A 23,317-nucleotide genomic window follows, 5' to 3' on the forward strand; every position below is an offset into this window, starting at 1 on the left:
TTTTTTTTTTTTTTTTTTTTTTTGTTTTTTTTTTTTTCCTTTTTTTTTTTTTTTTTTTTTTTTTCTTGCAGTGATATGGGGTGTCATATAGATGGTTTTATTGCTGTAGTTGCACACACGCATGTTCTTCAGGAAGGGCCAGTCACGGGTAGAGCTGCTGATGTTATTGCAGCTGCCAATACAGCTGCCGAGGTTGCGATGAGGCTTGTGAGGCCTGGAAAGAAGGTAATCCTCAATACGAATGTTTATTTATAAAAACTTAATTTTCCTCGTAATTATGTAGTACTTTCTTGACACAAGTGGGCTGGAAATTTCACTACATCTTCACTATGAGACTTGGCTGGTTTTGCCGTAATGTTAAATTACATAACACAATAAAGGGATGCATATACAATTATCAGTTATTTTGTTGATCTTTCCTAATCATCTTTTGTGTGAGAGAGAATATGTGGGTGTGTATGGAACTCTTAAGCTTTATGATTTGGCAGACCACATCTTTTGGGTCTTGAGCTGTTAAATGTTTCTTGGACCGTTAGTATTTTCAGTGTTTATATGTTTCTTCTATTAATTGCTGAGTTCCTTGATCGGTGCAGAACTCAGATGTGACAGAAGCGATTCAGAAGGTTGCTGCAGCCTATGATTGCAAGATCGTCGAGGGTGTTTTGAGTCATCAAATGAAGCAGTTTGTGATTGACGGGAACAAAGTTGCATTGAGTGTGTCTAACGCTGAAACTAGAGTCGATGAAGCGGAATTTGAAGAAAACGAGGTTTATTCAATTGACATTGTGACCAGCACGGGCGAAGGAAAGGTTGGTTTGAATTGTGCTCCGTTGTTTATTGAGACCCTCCTGTTCGGTTTCTTGAATTTGCCAATACTTTCATATAAAATATGAAAAATGTGCAGCCGAAGATACTGGATGAGAAACAAACGACTATTTATAAGAGAGCGGTGGACAAAAATTATAACTTGAAGATGAAAGCGTCAAGATTCATCTATAGCGAAATCAGTCAGAAGTTCCCGCTCATGCCATTCACAGCAAGGTATGTCAGCACTACCCTTGTTATTACAAGACTATAAGTACACATCGAAATTAAGTGCTGTCATCATCATCGCGCTTAGTTAACTATTTGTTCGCTTGGCAGGGAATTGGAGGAAAAGCGGGCCCGTCTTGGACTGGTTGAATGTGTTAACCACGACCTATTGCAGCCATATCCTGTTCTACACGAGAAACCTGGTATGGCTTTATAGGACATCCTTGTTCTAATGATACATACACCAAATGCTCTGTAATATGAATGCTCCTAATTCCTATCCCATTATTGTGCAGGTGATTTGGTTGCTCATATAAAATTCACGGTTCTCTTAATGCCCAATGGGTCTGATAGGATTACCACCCATCCACTCCAGGAGCTGAACGTGACAAAACCAATAGATGATCCCGAGATAAAGGCTTGGCTAGCCCTTCCAACAAAGACCAAGAAGAAAGGTGGGGGGAAGAAAAAGAAAGGTAACCACGAAAAAAAGGGGGCTTTTTGGCGAATCCTTTGAACATAATTGTTTCTAATAGGAGAAATGTCAACTAATTCTTATATTCAATGAGGATTTCAACGGCAATAACATTTTTTGTCGTTTTCTACATGCAGGCAAGAAAGGAGAGAAGGCCGAAGAGGCAGCACAGACCGAGCCAACGGGTGAAGACACTACAAATGGATCCGAATCTTAGCGAAAGGCCTCTTATATTGTTGGTTTTAACCAATCACTTTTGAAATGCTCGGTTCTTTGAACGATCATACTGACATGTTGAGCTGATTGTGCTTCCTTCTTTCATATTCTTATACAAAGCATGGATGATTCCCATCTTCCTAACTATACTTTTTGCAGTGTTTTGATTGTTCTGTGGCTTCAACCCAATGCTTTCAAATCCTTTCATCATTTGAGGGCCTCAATAATTCTGCATGTTTGTCTGAACTTGAACAAGGTTATATAGAGACATTACATGACATCGTGATGTAATATAAAGCAGGATTCGTGCAGTGTCGGAAAACCTTAGCAGTTAAGGTTGTTTCAAAATTAACCGAATGAACACCCTTACATGTCGACGCAAATAAACAACCTGGTTCATCCAAGTTGAACTTGTGATATTCACATGTATATGTGAAGGAATTAACCTTTGTGTCTTAGTGTTGGTGATTTGAGGGATTCAGAGTTGAATTGGTAAGTCTTTCCGATTATTTAAGCAACCCTTTTCTTGGTTGTACACTGAGTATTTGAAACATGGTTAATTCTATTTCACCAACTCCTAGATTGACATTTATGAGGTATTGGAAGGAATGCAGTTTTTGGTAAAAAGTCCTTGCAATGATGTTACTTTTTGTTTTTTGATAACCTTGATATCTCGGTTTCGCGTACTATTTCCTAGACTCAATAAACTCGTACATTTTTGTATATTTTGTGCATAATGAATTCAATTTAATCCCAGTCTAATTCTGAGAGCTCGATCTCCACCTGTACATTTGTGCGCACAAGGGGTCCAATTTAACCTCAATCCAACTCTTAGAGCCCTATCTCCATATTGTCAATAGCAAGGTTCAAACTCTCACCTTGCCGCTAGAAGCACGTTTTAAATGCAACTTCTTAATTACTGGACCACTACCCTGATGACAAAAATATTACTTCATATATATATATATATATATATAAATGGGTTCATGTGCGGTTGACATTCTCCGATGCGGTTGCTTAGGTGCGTGGTTAGTGTGCTTAAGGCGCGTCAGTGTTGAAACTTAAGGTGTGTGAACCTAAAGCTTTAGGTGTGTGGTTTTCTTTCTTATGGTGCGTTGTTTTCTTTCTTAAAGTGCGGTTTGTATGCTTAAGGTGTGCCAGTGTTGAAACTTAATGTGAGTCATAGTGCATGATTTTTGTTTTTAAAGTGCTTTGTTTGTATGCTTAAGGTGCGTAGTTTGTGTGCTGAAGGTGCGCCATTTAAAAACTTTAGGTGTGTTATGTGTGGTTTGTGTTCTTAGCTTAAAGTGCGTGGTCTGTATACTTAAGGTGCTTTGTTTGTGTGCTTAAGGTGCGTAGTTTGTGCACCATTTAAAAACTTTAGGTGTGTGGTTTGTGTTCTTAGTTTAAGGCGCGTGGTTTTTGTACTTAAGTGCGTCATTTTAATGCTTAAGGTGCACAACCGCACAGGAAGCTATACCCGCATCTGAACCCTTCCCCATATATATATATATATAGCTATTCATTATATTGGGAGGAAAAATAATAATCATTCATATTCAAAACTAGTGGAGGAAAAGGGGAATTAAACATGTTTGGGCATCCTAAGGACATGAGAACATGACAAGTATAAGAAGGGCATTAATTAAGGAACCATCATTTTTGGGAAAAAAAAAAAAATTCCCTTTGGCTTAGGGCATTGACTGTTGACTGTTGTATTAATTCCATTCCAACATATACATGTTTTCTTGGTGGATCCAAAACTACATGCCCATCACCCTCCTTACAATTCCCTCATTATAGGGCAAACATAATTTAAGTCAAGGGAGATAGTTTTATTCTAAAAATAATAATAATAGTTTTAGCAAGTTTATTCCCTCTCGCTTCTTTTGCGAGTTTATTCCCTCTCGTTTTTTTGCCGAGTTCTTGTTATAAACGTACGTAGAACGATAATTGGTCATGGCGTATGTGAACTACAAAAGAATGAAGATTGATACTCGGGTGGTGTCAACGACTTTTGAACTAGAGTATGCCTTCGTTATGTTTGACCAAATTACTATTGACAGTAAAGAAGCTTGGAGTGCTCCTGTCGACTTCAACTTCAAATTTGTGAAACAGTCTGCGATTCAAGTTTTCGATAACATTGTTAGGAAATTTGTTTCTATGTCTGACTGTAAGGAATGTTTGTCCATTCCATTAATCTTTCTTGTAAACGTTTCCGCTTATGATTGAATGAATTAGTCTCGAGAGATTATTATCAAAATAATAATAATAATAATAATAATAAGATGGCAATGCATTAAAGTCCTCAACTAAAACCTACCACTAAACTACCTCTTGAAAGCTTTGGTTCTTCATCCATTGGAGAACACACAGCATTTAAGGTGCTTGAATTAGCTCCTAACCTAATTGCTCATATTCTATTCTCAATCATGGTCTTTAATTAACTAATATTTGATATAAATTCTTTTTTCCTTTTCCCTTATCTTTAAAATTTGTCCACAAATAAACTAAATTTTCTCGCTCCATAACCCTCATAGGAAAATGGAGAGGTACATTTTTCTTTTTAAATTGTTATACCCAATAAATGACTTCATTTAGTCAAAATATAGAATCGGGCCTTCATGAGTTTCTTGAACCTTTGTCTAGCATTTGCTCCCTCTTAACCACGAACTTTATGGGGACTGCATGGTCTTGTTTTATGTAGTATATATATATCGAGCTTCTTTGTTACTCTTTTTCCATGTATAAAAAGAGCCTAGTTTCCTTTCTATTTTCTCTTTTCCAATTCTTTACCGGAAAAAAACCTGGTTAAGTCCATCCTTTGCTAAACCTAATACTATTGCCAATCCTACAAAAAAGAATCTAACAGCGTAGCCTTCCGGGGCTTAACATAGTGGTTCATCGTTTGACTTGATGTCATGATTGAAGATGACAATGTGAGAGTTCAAATCCCATTGAAAACATGAATAGAAAAAAGATTCAGGATGATGGAAAGTGTAGACAGAATATAAAGACTAGGGTTTAACCCGTGGGCCGATTGTACAACTCACAATTTATCAGTGGCTCTAGAGACATGATCTTGTGAATTTAAAGATTAATTTATCCAAACTTAGATCACCAAGTAAAAAAAAAAAAGAATCTAATAATGTAAAACTTATTAAGACCTATTACTGAAACAAATGACTCGAATGTTAACTCGATTATACATACTTTTGGCAAGTATTGGCAACTATTTTACTCTTTGTTATGCTATAGGCCAGAGAGAAACTAAAAGCGAGTAGGTAATCATATATAATGGGTAGGGTGTAACAATCAAACCCTTTCTTTTTCTTTAATTTTTGCCACTGTCATACATACTTGTTACCTTTATTTACCTCTCCTTTTCTGCTTTCTACATTGCTTCACAAGCAAATTAAAGAATATCAGTCGTACGAATGTCGGTTTTGCACCAATTCAACTTTGTGATTTTAATTAACTAGTAAAGAATCACAATAAAATAAATGCCTTGTTTAGTAACATAATTAACTTATCAAAATTTACTTGTTTAGTAAATTTTGACTTATTTGACTACTATTAGTTGTTTGATTTAATTTGGTTAAACAATCAATATAAGTGTTTAATTAATTAGTTTTTTACGCTAAAATTCAAAAGGCTATCGAAAATAATTTTTTTCGATCAACTTTTTGAGAAAGTCCTTTGGCATGTAATAAGCTAACAGCTAATTTACCAAATATTTTTTCTACAATCAGCTAATGCTATCAGCTAGTCAAATCCACTAATCCAATTGGCTAACTATTCCATTAAAAATATAGACCAGGTGTCTAATAGTTTAATTTGGACCTTCATTGTTTTTGTTCCGAGATCAATCTTAATATAATAGAGTAAACTGCAAAGACAAAGAAAATAATAGAGGGACAAGAACATAGGGAGAGAGAGATTTTTTAATAATTAAATTTCGCTATAACAAAAATAAAAATGCAATTAAAATTTTTTGTCCAAATATATTGCATACAAATTTAACAAAGAAGGAATACAATTCAAAAGTTAATTTAAAAGTGACATTTTTCGTTCATATTTAAATACAAAATTATTCACCAAAATTTCGATGTCAATTCCTTTTAAAATTTTGTTTTCAATTACAATTAAGAGTTTAAAGACCAATCAATGAATTCAAAAAAAAAATTATCAAATATAAAAAAAAATAATAAATTATATATAATATTTTTTAAAAAAATAGGGCCTTGTTCCGTTGTTCGATTGCTCTAGTCTTGTCTAACAACTATTTACCAAACATTTCAAAATAACTTAAAAAGGATTTATTCCAGATACCTGTGATCAAAATTCTTCCAAACTGACTAGATGAATCACTCTCCTTTGACCTACTCATTCCCTGTGCCAATCCCCGACCGCCACCTTAACGACCACCAACACCGCAGGTGATTAGGGCTCGTACAGTTAATGTTTCGCCATCAGTCTAGCTAATTTCATTGGTTGAAAGGCCCTTTTTGCAGTCTTATGAAGTATAAAATACTCCGTACACTACTTAGTCATGTAAAACTCAGGTTTTAAGAAACAGGCCAGGATGCCGTATTTGTCTCGCTTCCTCTTTTTTCTTTCTTTGGGAATATTGCAGTTTTAATTTGGTATTTTTTATGCTTAGGATTTAGTGGTTTTAGTCCCTAATTATTATGCATGAGTAAATATTGCCCTTAATTATTGTTGAGGTTTGGTTCTTCTGCTAACCAAAGTAATCCCATTAAAGCTAAGGCTGCTATTATCTTTATTTTTTATTTTAATCCTGAGGTGAATTGCAAATTTGCAATCCGTACAAAGTTGTCGCAGCAGCAACTTTTGTAACTTTTTTTTTCTTTTGGTTATTTACTTTATTTTGTTTTGTTTTCTTTTTTATTTTATTTTATTTATTTATTATTTTAAAGTTATGTGATATTGTGATCGACTTTTAAAAAATAGATTAAATTTGCAGGGATGTAGCATAAATTGTAAATGATTTGCAAATTGTGTGATATGGAAGTGAGACTCATTTTTTAGAGTAAGAGAAATTTACAGGAATAAGAATAGCCTAAGAAAGCATGTGCGTCAAGTAATCTTATTAAGGCTGGGTCACACCACTAAAATAATATGAAATTTCTTAAATTCATAACAGAGTACATGTTTTCTCAATTCTAACAAAGTTTCTTTAAAACATTAGCAAAAGAGTTATGATAGTTCTAGATTGAAACAACTAAATACGTACTAACAATTGAATTGCCAAAATCGCACTTCTTCCATTTATTTTTAATACTCCGTAATAATTAATACCGACAATTTTTAATTACACTATGAAATGGCCAGTGGTCTATGATCCAAGTAAAAGAAGTACATATATGTATAATTCTCTCGAACAATGTTTCAAGATTGAAATTCATGAATAGAATATTTGACTATAGTAAAGTGCGCATTTGATAATATTTCAACTACGGTACAAAAATTAGTCATAGTGTAGCATGATTACCGGATACTAAAGGTCATGGAACAAAAGAAATGACACCTAACATGACTAACTAAGCTAAGCTAAGCATATATTTCTGTGCTGCATATATAAATAAACTATGGAAACTTAAGTGAAAGGAAGAGAGTACTTATCTCTCAAGCTTTCAGGTGCCGGAGAGAGAGGATGCTGGTCGGAGAAGATGAAGAATCGGCGAGGATCAGCCTTCTCAAGAGAGAGTTCGAAGCTTCACTGGCGAGAGTGAACTTTCTGGAGAAAGAGAATCATGAGCTGAGACAAGAAATAGTTCGGTTGAGAGCACAGGTTAATAATGCATTCAAATCGCATGACGTCGACCGGAAATCCGTGTTGTGGAAGAAGGTGCAGAGTTCGCCGGAGAGCAAGATCGCCGCAGACAAATCACAGCAGAAATTATCTTTTCCGGCGGCGGAGAGCACAGAAGCAGTAGAACCGGGAAATAAGAAAGAAATGGCGGCAAAATCAGCTTATTGTTATCAATTCCAACAAAAACCTATTTGTAAGTTGCCGTCTCTGCCGGCGGGAGGTCCGGCACCGCCGCCGCCGCCGCCACCTCCGCCGTCGAAGACGGGCGGATCGAAAGCCCTGCGCCGTGTACCGGCGGTAATGGAGCTCTATCGATCACTTGTCAAGAGGGATGCACAGAAAGAAAGGAGGACTAATGCCATAGCATCCATGGCTGCTCTAAATCCTAAGAACATGATTGGAGAGATCGAGAATCGCTCCACACATCTTCTTGCTGTAAGTTTGTTCACAATAACACTATCCTTCAATTTGGTATCAGACATAACCTAACAATCTTACTATCAGTTTAACCTTCAATTTGAGTGACGAGGAAAAACCTCGCCACTACTAAATGCGTGCATTGAGTAAACTCGTGGCTTTGTGACACTACCTGACACAAGGTAAACTAACCTAGGCTTGAAAGGCCAAAAGGACACTCCAACGAGGAGTTGGAACTTATAAACAGTCTGACCAACTTAGTTGGGGTTGTCCCCTGAAGTTTTACTGCCCGTTTAGCCTTGAAGATCAAGATAAACCATCTTTGATATTAAACATAGCCTTGCAATCTTACTGTCCGTTTAGCCTTGAAGATCAGGATCAAACGGTGTATTTTTGAATGGCATGGATATAAACGTATAGTCTTACTATCAGTTTAGATTTGAGGATTGGGCTCATGCTCTGTCTTCTCCTTTGAGTGTAGGTAAAATCAGATGTGGAGACACATGGGGAAGCCATAGAAGCCTTATTGAGGGAAGTAGAATCTGCAGCATTTACAGAGATTTCTGAAGTCGAAACCTTTGTGAAATGGTTGGATGGGGAACTATCCAGCCTGGTGGATGAGAGGGCTGTGCTGAAACATTTCCCTCAGTGGCCAGAAAGAAAAGCAGATGCATTAAGGGAAGCCGCTTGCAGCTACCGAGAGTTGAAGAATCTCGAGTCTGAGGTTTTATCATTCAAGGATAATCCTAAACAGCTGCTGTCACAGTCCCTCAGAAAAATCCAGGCATTGCAAGACAGGCAAGTATGTGTGGGAACTACAAAGTAGTTGAATTTACATTCAGTTTCTTGGTAGAAATCTGTAAGGTTTCGGGTGGATCTGTGCAGGTTGGAAAGAAGTGTCGGCAATATTGAGAGACTTAGAGATGGCGCGAGCAAGCGATACAGGGAGCTTCATATTCCCTGGGCTTGGATGCTCGACACTGGAGTTGTTGGTCAGGTAAGATGCATGATTTCAAAGAGTCTAAGATGCCAATGGACACAGTGTCAATCAATACTTTAGAATTTTTTGATCTGACACAAATAAAAATATCGTTTCTAGTTGAAATTAAGTTCGATGGAATTAGCAAAGCAGTACATGGGAAGGGTAGCCATGGAGTTGGAATGTCATGAACCGCCTCAAAAACAAGACCTCATTCTTCAAGGAGTAAGGTTTGCTTATAGAGTTCACCAGGTACATTCATATACCAGCAGTCTCCCAAACTAATTAACTACCAATTCAAATTCGGGTATCACTCAAACTGACACCCACCCCTACTCCTACCTATCTCTATGGCAAACAAATAACTTCACAAACTGAATCCAGTTTGCAGGGGGATTTGATGCAGAAACTGTGAAAGCATTCGAAGGGATAAAACTAATCAGCACAAATATTGAAAGCCAATAGCTATTCATTGGGGTATTCCACAAGGATATTTAGGTTGTAAGATGTCAAAATGCAGATATTGCTCCCAGACATGCCATTTGGACAGCAGATCATTTGGAAATATGTTGTGTACCTAGTAATCAGTCCATGTAGCTATTTTCACATGGCCAGATTGTTTCTTATCAACAAGCTCTAACATGTAAATCCCAGATAATGCAGGACATACTTACAATGAAAGTGATTTAGAGACAAAATTTCATGTCTCATTAAATAGATTCCTAAACACATTCATTAGCATTCAATATTACACATGTAAATTGTAACAAAACTATGTGTATGCAAGTGTAAAAACAAGTACAAGTATCTCTGGGAGAACCCTAACCAAATTGATTAAATAATTACTTTGGTAACCTTAGTCAACCCCAATTAGGTTTTGATAATACCTCAGCTATACGCAACGCAGATTGGTTCTAGGATCACATGACCAATGTTCAAATAATAGTCATTTACTAACTGGAGAAAAAAAATTGCAATTTTCAACCTTGATATCTAATAATCAATCAGTTGCTAACTGGAGAAAAGAAAACAAAAATGCAGTTTTTTTTTAATTTGAAAACACAACAAAGAACCAAAAAAAATCTGGAAAATTGAAGTAGATGCAGCATATCATCACATAAAACATCTCAAAAATAATATACTACTCCCAACACAAATCATTGTGTTCTCAAATCTAGGGCAAAACAGAAAAACAACATCAATATTGACTTGACCTCTTATCATCTATGCTCAGACACAACCTCAAGAACAATAACAAGCACATCCACATCAAAATAGAAAATTTAAAAGATAGCAAATAGGATTACGATTTGGAGTTAACTGAGAACTATGAAGAGTAGAAGAACATGAGCATTTAGATTATAAAACTATAAAATCCATATCAAAATATCGACGAATCCACGATGCAGAAATTCATTAAAATACATTACGATAATAATGTTACTGAGTCATTCCAGACAGTAATCCTAAAACAGCAGTAATTAATTAAAGTAAGAGAAACGATTGCGAGAGATGAGAATCTGCAAATCTACTTGGATCTCTGCCTCATCTTTCGGCGCTTCCTCTTCAACCTCCTCATACGCTTCTTCTTCCACTGCAATTTTCCCAATAAATAATATATCAAAATCCAGAAAACTCATGGCCGAGTAATTGATGATATATGGAAAAGATGAGGAATGAAATGGCTGATATACCTTAGCTCTCATTTTGAATCGAGAGTCGCGTGAGTTCCTTGACTACTTTCGACCAAATCTCTGATAGCCTCCGACGACGAAGAAGCGACGATTGGGAAACAGAGATTCACTTATGGAGGGACAGGGTTTATAAAGGAAAACCCTAGTATGCGGTGTATGTAACAGGTCGGTTTTGCTGGGGAATGTCTGGACTGGGCCTAAATGTGGCCATTGTATTGGGCTTTAGGCTATTTTCGTCATTCTCCTGTTAAAACAAAAATAATTGAAAATATGTTAAAAGGAGGAATTAGGGAGAAAATAATTATAATTCTGTGAAAAAATAATAAAGTATGAAATCAAATTACATTATTTGGTAAGGATTATTTAGAATGAGAAGGAAAGGAGTGGTATTATAATTAAAATGTCATTGTGTAATAATAATACAATCAAGAGTGAAAGTCTTTTTTCCCCTTTTCCCTTTTCTTTCACCCATTGAACTGCAATTCATATAGGGAAATGTATGAATTGCAATTCAACAAAATGAAGGATTTTTAATTCGGTGGAATTACAATTTTCTCTAACTAAACATTGTAATTTGGGTGACCAAAAAATTGTATTGTAATTGAATTACAACTACATTCAACCAAACAACTCAGTGTAACTAGGCTATGAAAAAAGTGATGAAAATAAATATTTTTTCATTCAAATAAACCTTTTTCCTTCTACTAAATAATAAGAGTAGAGTTCCACTATAATATTACATGAAGTCCTTATCTCTACTCCATCATTTTTATTTTCTAATGTAATAAAATATTATGCAAAATTACACAATGGACCAATGTTTACTTTGTATTGTAGACCCTGATAAAAAAATAACCTGCAGTTAACAATTTATGTATATGTAGCTATCATATTATGTGTTAGCAATTATCAAGTTATTTATTTACACGTACATAAATGGTTAATTATATGTACAAAATATGTTAACTGAATGTACATAATTTATGTATCAAGGTTTATAATGCAATATGAACCGTGGTCTACGGTATAGCAATTGAAATATGATAAGTTCTCTTCATTCAGTGGATCTAAAAAAATGTTAATATCAAAATTTAGTGTGAGAGGAAGTAGAATTTGAAAGCAAAATTAGTATTTTCCATAAGAATATGTGTTTCAGGATTTTATGTTGTACAATGTAGAGTTAATGCGCAATTTAGTCATCTACTAATCAATTTAGTCTTAAATGATGTTTTGTGCTTAATTTAGGTCATTGACTTCGACACTTTTATCCAATTAAGTCTTCGACGGTTATAATTAAAGATTAAATTGAGAAAAATTATTATAGTCAATGACTAAATCTGGTAAAATCATTGTAGTTGAAGACTAATTTAGGTAAAATTACTATATATAACCGAAGACTTAATTGAATATTAATAAAGGTGAAATAACTAAAGCATCTCTGTAAAATTATCATAGTAAAAATCTATGGTGTGTTTGGGTAACGGGTTTTGGTATAAGGTATGAGTATCAAATTGATTGCTATTGTTTGGTTGATAAGTTTTTAGAATGCTACTATGGGTTTGAAATACCCCATTATTTGAAAAACTCATACCCTTATTAAATAAGATTTTTTCATTTCTCTTCCTCCTTTGATTAATAATCATTCCCATTTCATTATACTACCAAACATGTAAAATACTTTCACCAAATAGTACCCTTATCAAGTATTTGATACCTATTTAAATTCTGATTCCCATGTGAGAACCAAACGCATTCCTAATTAAACACGAAAAGTTGTTCAAAACTAAATTGAAAATACCAAATTGAGTATTAATTCGTTGTCATTTTGTATACATTGATGATACTAGGAGGCCCACCCAAACCTGTTCTACAATGTGTGGACTGGGCGCCGCGCGTGCCGCCTGGCGGCCTGGGCCCCGCGCCCAAACGGCCACGTGGGACCCGACACTGACGCAGAGAGAAATCGTTAACATAAATACTTTTCGTTTCTCCTCCAACTCTCCTCCGTTCTTATCAACCCGCAAAACCTCCGTCTCTCCTTACCTATCCACAACTCTTAAAGTCTAACCGTCTCTCCATGGTACTACAGCGCTACACAACAGATTAATCTTCAGACCACTCTGACACTGAGACTTCATCATACAAATGGGGTCTGGTTCATCGAAGAATCCCGACAGCTCCTCCCATGGCAGCGAGGAGCGCGAAGACCAAGGCGGCGGCCAGCTCTACGTCTCTCTTAAAATGGAGAATTTCAACCTCAAGCTCAAAGCTGAGCTCATCCCCCACGTCTTCGGCTCCGTCCCTCTCGTCGGCTCCTGGGACTCCTCCAAAGCCGTAATCTACTAATCTCTCTCTCAATTCAATTTTTCCGTCACTCTAGTACAACTCATTGCTTTGATTTTCGTTTTAACTGTAATGAAAATTAACAGCTTCCGATGGAGCGCGAATCGACCTCCATGTGGGAATTGAGCTTCGTTGTCCCGCCCAATCACGGTTTGTCTGCTAAACCTTAGTTATCCTAATTCGTCGTATTTGTGAATTTGTGAAGTAACCTGAATTTATTTACTTCATATTCTGTTATTATAGAGACGTTGGATTTTAAGTTCCTGTTGAAGCCGAAGAATAATTACGGGCCGTGTTTAGTGGAGGAAGGTGCAAACCGAGTGTTGACTGGGGGTACATTGCAAGGGGATGGCCGGTCGGCATTGTTTAAGTTGAATGAAGAAGAGGTTATTGAATACAAAGTTTACATTAAGGCTGATAGAGTCTCGCCATTTGATCTTGCGGCCAGTTGGAGAGCTTTTCAGGAGAATCGCAAGCCTTCCACTGTTAGGGGGATACCAGATGTTAGTATCAATTCCAGTACGGAGCTCGGCAATGAGGTAGGTTTTAGTGTATACATTATTGAGTACTTTCTGTTCTTTAGTGAAAAAAAAAAATGGATTGGTGAACTAGCACTGATCAAGTCATGTTTGCAGCATGGATCTTCAGCAACTCTAGAACTTGATCTCGAGCATTATGTTGTTCCAGCTCCGGCAACATCTGCAAACTCTGCCCTTGTTTATGCTGCAAACCTGACAGAGACTCCCAGGTCATTGAAAGGTACTGGAGTATTTTCTCGCACTGATGGTGCTAACAGTGGTTTGCATTCATACAAAGATGGTCGTGTTTCAAATGATCGGCCTGCAACAATAAAGGTTATTCACTGTTTTTGTTCTCACATTAAAGAAACAGGAAATGGAGAGCTGCACTTCAATGAGACTAGGCATTTTGGTTAATGCTCATAGATTTACAAGTTAACATAGTTGAGAATTATGTGCATTTGATCTACAACTGCTCCATTGGTTTTTTCTTACTAATTAGGGATAGGCAGAAATGCAGAAACTGTAGTTTACCAACCTTCATCTTCTCTCTCATTTTGTATTTTTTTGCAGCATTTTCCTTTAAATATTTTAGTAAACTAGGATCCAGATGATATCCTCTTTCAGTTAGCATCTGAATTCTGCTATGATGACATTTATTTAGGAGATGGAAGTGATTGTCCCTGATCCAACTAAAGTTGCTTCATGTTCTGGCGCGGCCGAGTCAAAATCTGTGGGAACACTAGTTTCTTTGCAAAAGCAAGATAGTCACAGAGGTCTTTTTGTGGATAGGGGTGTGGGGTCACCCAGACTAGTTAAATCACCTAGTTCAACCACATTCACTTTTGACCTCAAGCTTGATTCAGAAACCAAGGTTTGTACAAGTCCAATCAGTATACTCTGAAGGCTGAATATTTCCTTTGCTACATCTGATCTATCATCCACTGTTAATTCTTAGAATCCAATGCCAGCTGCTGCAGGAGCTGTTGCAGCTGCAGCAGTAGCTGATCAGATGCTTGGGCCTAAGGAGGACAGACATCTAGCAATAGTCCTGGTATTTTACTTATGAAAATGATCAAAACATCTATGTTGTTGAGATTTTTAATTGGTATATTAGATCTTTGATTATCTGAAAATCGAACATTGCCATGAAGTCTCAGCTGTCAAGCAAACACATATAAATTGGTTTTCATTGGTTGATAGTGTGTTTTTCAGAAAATGCATGCAGAATAATCTTACAGGTTGCTTGCTCTGCAGGTTGGTTTGCCAGCTCGAGGCAAAACTTTTACTGCAGCTAAACTTACTAGATATCTTCGTTGGTTAGGGCATGACACCAAGCACTTCAATGTTGGGAAGGTATTTGATGTCTTTAGAATTTATTTCATTTATGTATTTTCCAACATCCTTGTGCACTTGTGAGAACAGGGAAATTTGTTAACTCATTTTCTTTGTTTAACAGTACCGTCGTCTCAAACATGGAACCAATCAGGTATTTTTGTTTTACTGCTAAGTATTTTGATTCCAAAGGTATTCATTATGGATGACATTCTAAAGCATGTTACCATATATTAGTGGCAGTTTTTTGGTTAGCTTCTGTACATTTCCTGCAGTTTCATGACAAATTGGCATATTATCTGCTAGCTGAAGCTGATCTTATTTCTTCATGACAATTTGACATAGTCTCTTCCAGCTGAAGCTGAGCTTTATTCCTTCTGAAATGTCATTTTTGATAGCTTAATTACACAATATTACATACTATTAACATACAGTCTAACACTATTTGCATGCAAATGTAATTTTCCTTGTTATGAACCTTGTATATGAATCTTGATCCACATCTACTAAACTAACAAGTAATTAAATAATTGTCTCATATAATTTTATGTTATATCTTAGATGGTCAACTTGGTTGTGATTTTGATAAATAACTTTAATTTCTTTGATTATTATTTATTAAATATTAGTCATTACTTGTCTAGATTTGAGACTTTTGTTGAATATGCTATAGAATTCAGCTCTGGAATGGGGTTTGAATGTTAAATTGTTTTTCAGTATTGCAGTTATGGTTGTCTACTTCTATATTTACTTAAAAAATCATTATATGGTAGTCAGATCAGATTTCCTTAACCTTCCAACCAATTGAAAACTTAAGCTCAAATGGAATTGACAGAGATTTCAGGGATGTTATGCTACTTTCTCATACAATTTTTTGATGCAGTGTGCTGATTTCTTCAGAGGTGATAATCCTGAAGGCTTGGAGGCACGAAATGAGGTAAATATTTACAAACAAGTATTCTGTTTATGATATGCTCAACCTGCTTGATCATTGTTTACAGCTTGTCAATAGAGCATCACCTAATGATTCCTAAGTTTGGATTTCATTTTTTTTTTAAATATATTTCTTTTCAAATTTTGTGCTATATCGGATTTTCCCTTTGCATATAAATGCTACTAGGTAGCAGCCCTTGCAATGGAAGATATGATAGCTTGGATGCAAGAAGGTGGCCAGGTAAATTCTCTATTTTCATTAAATATCTCTTCTCTTTTGAGGCTTTAATAAATGAATAATAATGACCCTACTTGACTGCAGGTGGGGATATTCGATGCAACAAACAGTACAAGGAACAGAAGGAATATGCTTATGAAAATGGCCGAAGGAAAGTGCAAGGTACCCCTTGAAATTTTCATTTGCAAATCATTCCCACTAGTAATTCAAATCATCCTAGATTCCAATGTGTGGTTTGTTCTGTCATCAGTACCTTTCTTTTAGGTTCCTACTGTGTTGGTGACTCTGCAGTCCTCTTAACTAAGTCTTACTATCTGAGATCTTTCTATTCCCAACTTTTAGAGTATGAAGCTGCACATTACTTTGCATCTGAGAGTATAAGCTAGCATGGAGATCTATCAAGTCTCTCCAAAGCAGCATATTCTATTTTTGTTTGCACGTCATCTGTCACTGGTCCTTTGGGCATGCTTGAACTTGCTGGGTGTAGTCAACAAGATCCATCCTTAGTTTTAGGGTTGGTTTAGTAACCGGAGAAATGGGTCATTTTTCTGAAAAAAATGAAGGACTCAAAAAATAACATCAATGCTCTAATGTCCTGGTTGACATCACCATGGAGCATATTTCCTTTTCTGTACCTAAATTGATGTTGTATTCTTTTTTAGGAGGTTAACAGCTCTACTATGGATTAGAAGCAGTTCATAACATAGTTCACTGTGATCAACTAGTTAGATTTTATGCTTTTGGGGTCATAAGATTTAATTAATTGAAAATTACTTATTCAGAAAAGACTGAGTTTCCAATAAGCAATGAGGAGCATATCTTATATTTTAATTTTACTACTTTTGTTTTGTTTCTATTACAGATTATTTTCCTGGAAACCCTCTGCAATGATCGAAAAATAATTGAAAGAAATATACGCCTCAAAGTTCAACAAAGCCCGGACTATGCTGAGGAGTATGGTTTACTGCATCTAGTTTTTGTTTGTTATATATTCTTTTTAAAATTAATTTTAGGGACTTGGTTGACTGTAAAGTTTTTTAGTAACTACTTATCAAAGGCATACTGTTTCAATGTATTGCTATGCAGGACAGATTTTGAAGCTGGATATAGAGACTTCAAAAGTCGACTAGATAATTATGAGAAAGTAATTTTCTTTAACATGTTTGTGGCAACTTATTTTGTTAAATACATTCAAATGAATGTTAGGCACCACCACTCAGGATAACTTTTCATTTATTTAAGGTGTATGAGCCAGTAGAGGAAGGATCTTATATAAAAATGATTGACATGGTCAGTGGCAACGGTGGGCAAATACAAGTAAGTGACCTCACTTCTGTGGGTATGTTTCCAATTCACATTTGGTTAGATTTTTTTGTAATTCCAACAAATTATGCAGTATATTTAAGTTACATTTAATTTATGTTGTGTGTGTGTGTGTGTGTGTTTTTTTTTTTTTTTAAATAAAATATTTTTAAACTTTGGATACCTTCTAAAGAGGCAAGATGCCAAGGCTATGTGATAAGAATTAGGTGTAAATGATACCAAAGTTATTTATTTGATTGAAAAATCAAATTTGGCAAGGCATGTTGTACTTGTTTTACTGTGTAATAACAAGGGATATTTCATGAAGAATTGCTGATATAGGAAAACGGTATAGCAATATTTAAATTTTATGCTAGGGTATGAATTCAAGAAACATTTTGTTCAATGCAATGGGGTGTGTTTATATTGACCATTTCTTGAAATTTATTGCCCATTTGCCAATGTTTGTTTTTAGAATTCAACATCTTATCTAATATGGAGTATAAGATAAAATCAGTTTTGGCTCTTTTCAGTGGTTGAAAACTGATGTCCTTACCAGTCACTGGAAATCTTAATGCAGACGTTTAGTAACATATTTTATCCCATGGGCAGGTCAACAATATCAGTGGCTATCTTCCAGGGCGAATTGTGTTCTTCTTGGTATGCCGTACATTTCTTCAATTTTCTGGAAACATTTCTTTTAGGTGGCATGTGATAGTTCTTTGTGTTTATCCTATGCCCATATTTTTTTAAATGAATGCCATTAAGATTGAATACTTTTAATAAATTAGTAAGGAACCAAAGTAGAGATGCAGCTTTCTAGACTCACTTTGATATCAAGGAAATTCTTTTCCCATCAGTTCCTGTGTGGGATATTCTGATTTCTTATTACCCATAACTTTCACAAGTTCACTATTTTCATTTATCACTGTTTGTTGAAATGGCAATTACTTTTAAAACAGTACTAATGTTTCAGTTGGAGTAGTTTACTTTGAAGGATTTGTGACTGAATGGCTCTAGACATTTTCACTACACTCAAAGCTTAAGTTTAACTATGTTAGATTAGTTAGGTGGTGGGTGAGAGAATTCAGTCCTTAGAGTTAGGTGTTTGAATTGTGTGGCTCATTTCCTTCCTTAGCTTGTATAAATAGTGCTCTCTTCTTGTACATTCAACACACAGTAAACAGAAGAACATATGCCTAGTATTCGAACCTATTCACTGTTTAACAAACTACCTATTAGAAAAGGTTTGATATTAACTGCTACATTGTAGGTAAATACACATCTGACACCCCGTCCAATATTGCTAACGAGGCATGGAGAGAGCCTAGACAATGTAAGAGGCAGAATTGGGGGTGACACTGTTATAAGGTATACTTCATTTCACTTTTGGAAATCATATTCCTTTGCATCCAATTTTTTTCCAATCTTTTGACCAGACAGTTTAAGAAAAGGTCATCAGTTGCATTTACACCACTACTTCTGCTAAATGTTCCAAATAAACTTACTTTCAATTACATAATATTTTTGACAATTATGCTCTTTGGAATTTAAAATGCCCAATCTCTATTGGACATTCCAAAAAAGGAAAGCATGGACAACAAAAGGAGACAAAGTGCTATTTTTGCTGCCATTGATAACTTCACAAATAATGTTTCTGAAATGTACATATTTTTTCTTTTTGGATTTCAGTACTTGGTCTGTTGATCTGAAACATTGTGTTTTTGAACTCCCCAAACCCACTTTTTCCTGAAGGAAAACATTACCTTCAGGAGACTGTTGTACTGTCATATGCTGTATGTGATTCTTTTACTTAATATGCAGCATCCCTTATTAACAGATTTGTTGTCCATGCAGCTTTTGACCTTTTGTATAATAAAAAATGTAACTGAGTGTTCCATGCAGCTCCTTTATTAACAGATTTGTTGTCCAATCCTTTTCTTCTAACAGTGAGACTGGGAAGCTTTACTCAAAGAAACTTGCTAATTTTGTTGAAAAGCGACTTAAAAATGAGAGGGCTGCATCGGTAAGTTATATCAGTTTCCTATAAAAGTGGATTGTATGTTTCTTCATTTGCAATGTCTCCATGAGAAGTTTTATGTAATCTTCTAATGATTGATTAGCTTGATAGATTCAGTAAACTTCCTAAGAATATATGGTTCTAGAGTGTGTATTTTACAAAGATGATTATCATTTCACTACCTTACTATAGACTGTCTACAATTTGATACTGATTGGGAGTTGAGGATCAAGATTGACTGATGTCTACTGACTCAGATGCTTTATCTGCTTATTTAAACTGTCAAGTTGAATTATTAATGCATTATTTTACATATCCTATTGGGATCCTTCAGTTATTATTTAGCTCTAGTACTGCATAAAATTGCTAGATAGAATTCTATGTCAAGTTATTCTAATTGAACTAAATAGAGGAACCTTTGCTTTCTGTGGCACAGATATGGACCAGCACATTGCAGAGAACAATATTAACAGCAAGCCCAATTGCTGGATTCCCCAAGGTTGTTGGCCTGTCTAAGAAAATTCATTTTCTGAATAGGGGTTTTGAATTTCCATCACTTCAAATCTCCTCTTCTTGCAGATACAATGGCGTGCCCTTGATGAAATAAATGCTGGTGTATGTGATGGAATGACATATGAAGAAATAAAGAAGAATATGCCTGAAGAATATGAGTATGTTGTAACTGTTTATTAGATCTATTTTATGCAATTATAACACATCAGTTGTCATGAGTTGTTTCAGTAATAATATTATCAATTATGATTTTTGTTATTAAAACTTCAGATCACGCAAAAAGGACAAACTGAGGTATCGATATCCTCGAGGGGAATCTTATCTGGATGTTATCCAAAGGTTTGCTGTCAATAGTCTCCAAAATCTTGTGAATATATTTCCCTAAAAGAATTTAGATATAGATCAAGTTTCTCTTGCTTAATGTGAACTCTATTGGTTGTGTTGCAGGTTAGAGCCTGTGATTATTGAGCTTGAACGACAACGAGCACCCGTTGTTGTGATATCTCACCAGGTAAACAATACTCTCATCAATACTGTTTACCCTCCCTTCAACATCTTTGGATCTTATACTTAAAAGACTAACCTCCCTTTTTCCCCCCAAATTTCCTTCATAGGCGGTATTGAGAGCTTTATATGCTTATTTTGCTGATAGGCCACTAAAAGAAATTCCACACATAGAGGTAATTCATTGATAATACATCAATCGTGTCTGACTACCAATCTAAAGAATTATATTCCTTTCAATTCAGAAGAAATGCTACACTTTTATTAGATTTAGAGTTGTAGTGATTCTTGGGCTGATAATTGTGGTAATGCCCTGGAAACATGGAACTGTTTCTGAGATGTGGATTATGAATAAATTGAGCTGCAATTTAAAACTGCAGATGCCCCTTCACACAATAATAGAGATACAAATGGGAGTGACTGGCGTCCAAGAGAAAAGATACAAACTAATGTGATTAATCCATTGGAAGGAGACTTACTTTTCTAATATTCTGCAGCAACACTCCATTCTTCCCTTCCATTTTCCGTTTTTAATTTATCAAGTGTAACATAAATTTCATACATATACATATAATGAATTGAACATTTTTAGTCTGCAATTGTGGTCGTGTTTGTTTGTTAGTTAGTTTTTTTATTTTTCCATATCAGCATCTCTTTCTTTCTTAGTGACTTTATTTTTTGTTTCAAATTAAATATTTTTAAAAAAATGTATAAAACATAATTTATTACAGGGTAGGCTGAAATGAATTGATGGGTCATCCCAGTAGTAGTTTGGTATACGAATGAAACAGCGTTTTTGTAGTGTTATTATTAGTTCACATGCAGGGTGGCTGCCGTCGCCTTCACGAGACCTTTAATTCAGCCCCTCCCTCGATTTCCTGTGTTGTCTTCTCCTGCTCCAAACTCTAAGGCTCCGTATACCGTGGGATTCGCCCCCCTTACCTGTCAACACACTGACAAAACTACTCTTTACTTAATTTCATACGGACTATAATATAATAATACTCTATTGTACCTTTGCGCTCTCCTTATATCTATCACCAACCATGTTTGCAGTTTGCTCAATCTTTAAAAATAATAATATTGATTGATATCTACCCTCTTTTAAGAAAAATGATATTAATTAAATTTGGTTCAAAATATTGATTACAAAAATCTGAATTAGACAATTTCTACAACACATGTAACTAGTAGCTTAGTTATTAAAAATGTGTAAATTGAAGCATACTAGTCAATTCCTATGCGAAAATGTTTACATGTTTACAAATAAATTCTACTCTAGTAGCTTAGTTGTTAAAAATGTGTAAATTGAAGCACACTACTCAATTTCTATGTGAAAGTGTTTACGTGTTTACAAATAAATTTTACTCTTGTTTAATAGCTATTGTTGTAAAAATCGGTCTAGACGCCTAACTCGGCTGAGTTAATCCGGTCGACTCAATCTACTCAATCTTACTATTTTTTTTCATTATATGACTCCTCTATTGTCTGATTAGCGCCTATGGCTTACTGCAACAATGATAGTAGGAGATACTATATGCATATTACTTCCATTACCATAACTTCATTTTCACGCAACTCTAACCCATATGTAGTATTATAATTTATAGTTAATTTTCCATTGTGAAAGCATTATTACAATACTTTCCAAGAAGTTCCACTTCCATAGTTGTCACTTGTCACTGCCCTTTTGTTCACACGTCAAAACAATAATATTTCATTACTTAGAGCTACCTGCTTTTTAGTTTTTATATATAGTACTGTATGTACGATATGATGCCTACACTGCGTACTCCCCTACCACCGATCACCGTCGTAACTTCTTCCGGAGAAGATTCCGACGAGCCGGCCAAGGACATGATCCACAGTATGCTATCCTACGACGGGAACGTCATGCTCGCGGCCGCCGTCATGTCGTTGCTCCTCGTAATCCTCTTCGTCTTGCTCCTGCACCTCTACGCCAAATGGTTCCTGACTCACGCGCGTCACCACCGGAGCGGCAGCTCCGTCGCGGTGCCTCAAGTCTTGGGCGCCGGCACCGGTGGTGGGCTTAGTCCTCACTTTCACGCGTTCCGGATCGAGGTTGAGCGCGCGTGGTTTCGGAATTCTCCTCCGGCTAATAACAAGAAGAAAGGGGTGGCGATGTCGGTGATTTCTTCGATTCCGGTATTTGCGTACAAGGGAATGGGGAAAGGAGACGGGAATGGATTGGAGTGTAGTATTTGTTTGAGCGGATTTGAAGAAGGTGAAGTGGGGAGGGAGTTGCCTAAATGTCGCCATGCATTCCATGCAGAGTGTATCGACATGTGGCTGTATTCTCATTCCTCCTGCCCCATCTGCCGAGCTCCGGTGACCGCGCGTGAAATTACTTATAGCAGTTCGCCGCCGCGAGACGATCGGAATACACCGTTGGAGATCACTGTTGAGGTTCCAAATATTTGAATAATTTTGAGTGGTAAAAAATCACTGAATTTTCAGCCATTTTGGTTAGTAATGGATTTGAAACAAAGGTTTATAGATTTTTGTGTTAGAAGATGATGATGATAATGATGAATTGAAGATCAATATTGGAGAGAATGCAGTCAATGCACAAGGCTTGTGCGTAGAGATCCGAGGTGGGTGAGAAATAAAACAAGGGTTAGTATAGTACTTGGTAATAAATTAATAATAAGATAATATATGTTACTTCTTATATACTATTTATCATCTTCTCATATTATACATCTTAACCAAATGTCAAGGGTTTGATCCTTAACTTTGAGCGTAGAGTAGCTTTAAATCTCCATACCAGAGGTGTTTACAATTCAATAATAAAATTAGTTATTGTGTTTTAATATAATTTAGACTAAAAAATAAGGGAAAACGTAATGTTATTTTGTAATTAATTAATACCAAATTTAGCCAACGCATATAATAATTTTTCTCAATTTAGTGCTAAACGGTTTTTTTTTTTTTTTTTTTT

General features: G+C 35.7%; 4 protein-coding genes and 1 long non-coding RNA gene across 5 annotated transcripts in view; 4 read left to right on the forward strand and 1 right to left on the reverse strand.

The window, feature by feature from the left end:
- Window positions 1-1,933, forward strand: part of LOC116003659 (ERBB-3 BINDING PROTEIN 1-like) — a 3,731-nt gene extending 1,798 nt beyond the window's left edge. The window contains exons 5-10 of the mRNA XM_031243561.1: window positions 72-225; window positions 594-809; window positions 905-1,041; window positions 1,144-1,235; window positions 1,329-1,508; window positions 1,645-1,933. Coding sequence (XP_031099421.1) covers window positions 72-225; window positions 594-809; window positions 905-1,041; window positions 1,144-1,235; window positions 1,329-1,508; window positions 1,645-1,724 — 859 coding nt within the window. The 3' untranslated portion in view covers window positions 1,725-1,933. The remainder of the gene's footprint in view (window positions 1-71; window positions 226-593; window positions 810-904; window positions 1,042-1,143; window positions 1,236-1,328; window positions 1,509-1,644) is intronic.
- A 5,426-nt stretch (window positions 1,934-7,359) lies between these two features.
- Window positions 7,360-9,653, forward strand: LOC116005034 (protein CHUP1, chloroplastic). Its single transcript, XM_031245254.1, has 5 exons — window positions 7,360-7,994; window positions 8,458-8,774; window positions 8,862-8,973; window positions 9,076-9,207; window positions 9,340-9,653. Exons 1-5 carry the CDS (start codon window positions 7,401-7,403, stop codon window positions 9,418-9,420), a joined length of 1,236 nt encoding a protein of 411 aa, XP_031101114.1. The 5' UTR covers window positions 7,360-7,400; the 3' UTR covers window positions 9,421-9,653.
- A 639-nt stretch (window positions 9,654-10,292) lies between these two features.
- LOC116005004 lies at window positions 10,293-10,801 on the reverse strand. Its single transcript, XR_004094869.1, has 2 exons — window positions 10,650-10,801; window positions 10,293-10,549 (listed from the first exon to the last, which is right to left on the reverse strand). It is a non-coding gene; the product is annotated as an uncharacterized LOC116005004 (long non-coding RNA).
- A 1,860-nt stretch (window positions 10,802-12,661) lies between these two features.
- LOC116004566 (6-phosphofructo-2-kinase/fructose-2,6-bisphosphatase) lies at window positions 12,662-20,954 on the forward strand. Its single transcript, XM_031244671.1, has 23 exons — window positions 12,662-12,983; window positions 13,079-13,142; window positions 13,236-13,531; window positions 13,628-13,846; window positions 14,175-14,384; window positions 14,469-14,564; window positions 14,768-14,866; window positions 14,970-14,999; window positions 15,729-15,782; window positions 15,966-16,019; window positions 16,101-16,178; window positions 16,879-16,970; window positions 17,103-17,160; window positions 17,259-17,333; window positions 17,931-17,978; window positions 18,592-18,689; window positions 19,269-19,344; window positions 19,775-19,837; window positions 19,918-20,009; window positions 20,122-20,190; window positions 20,299-20,362; window positions 20,466-20,531; window positions 20,736-20,954. The coding sequence occupies exons 1-23, from the start codon at window positions 12,795-12,797 to the stop codon at window positions 20,808-20,810; spliced, it is 2,265 nt and encodes a 754-aa protein (XP_031100531.1). The 5' UTR covers window positions 12,662-12,794; the 3' UTR covers window positions 20,811-20,954.
- A 1,177-nt stretch (window positions 20,955-22,131) lies between these two features.
- On the forward strand, window positions 22,132-22,926 carry LOC116004096 (RING-H2 finger protein ATL63-like). The gene has a single exon (XM_031244028.1). The coding sequence runs from the start codon at window positions 22,132-22,134 to the stop codon at window positions 22,795-22,797; it is 666 nt and encodes a 221-aa protein (XP_031099888.1). The 3' UTR covers window positions 22,798-22,926.
- Window positions 22,927-23,317: the final 391 nt, after the last annotated feature.

Source organism: Ipomoea triloba, chromosome 14, assembly GCF_003576645.1.
Source record: "Ipomoea triloba cultivar NCNSP0323 chromosome 14, ASM357664v1".
Lineage (NCBI taxonomy): Eukaryota > Viridiplantae > Streptophyta > Magnoliopsida > Solanales > Convolvulaceae > Ipomoea > Ipomoea triloba.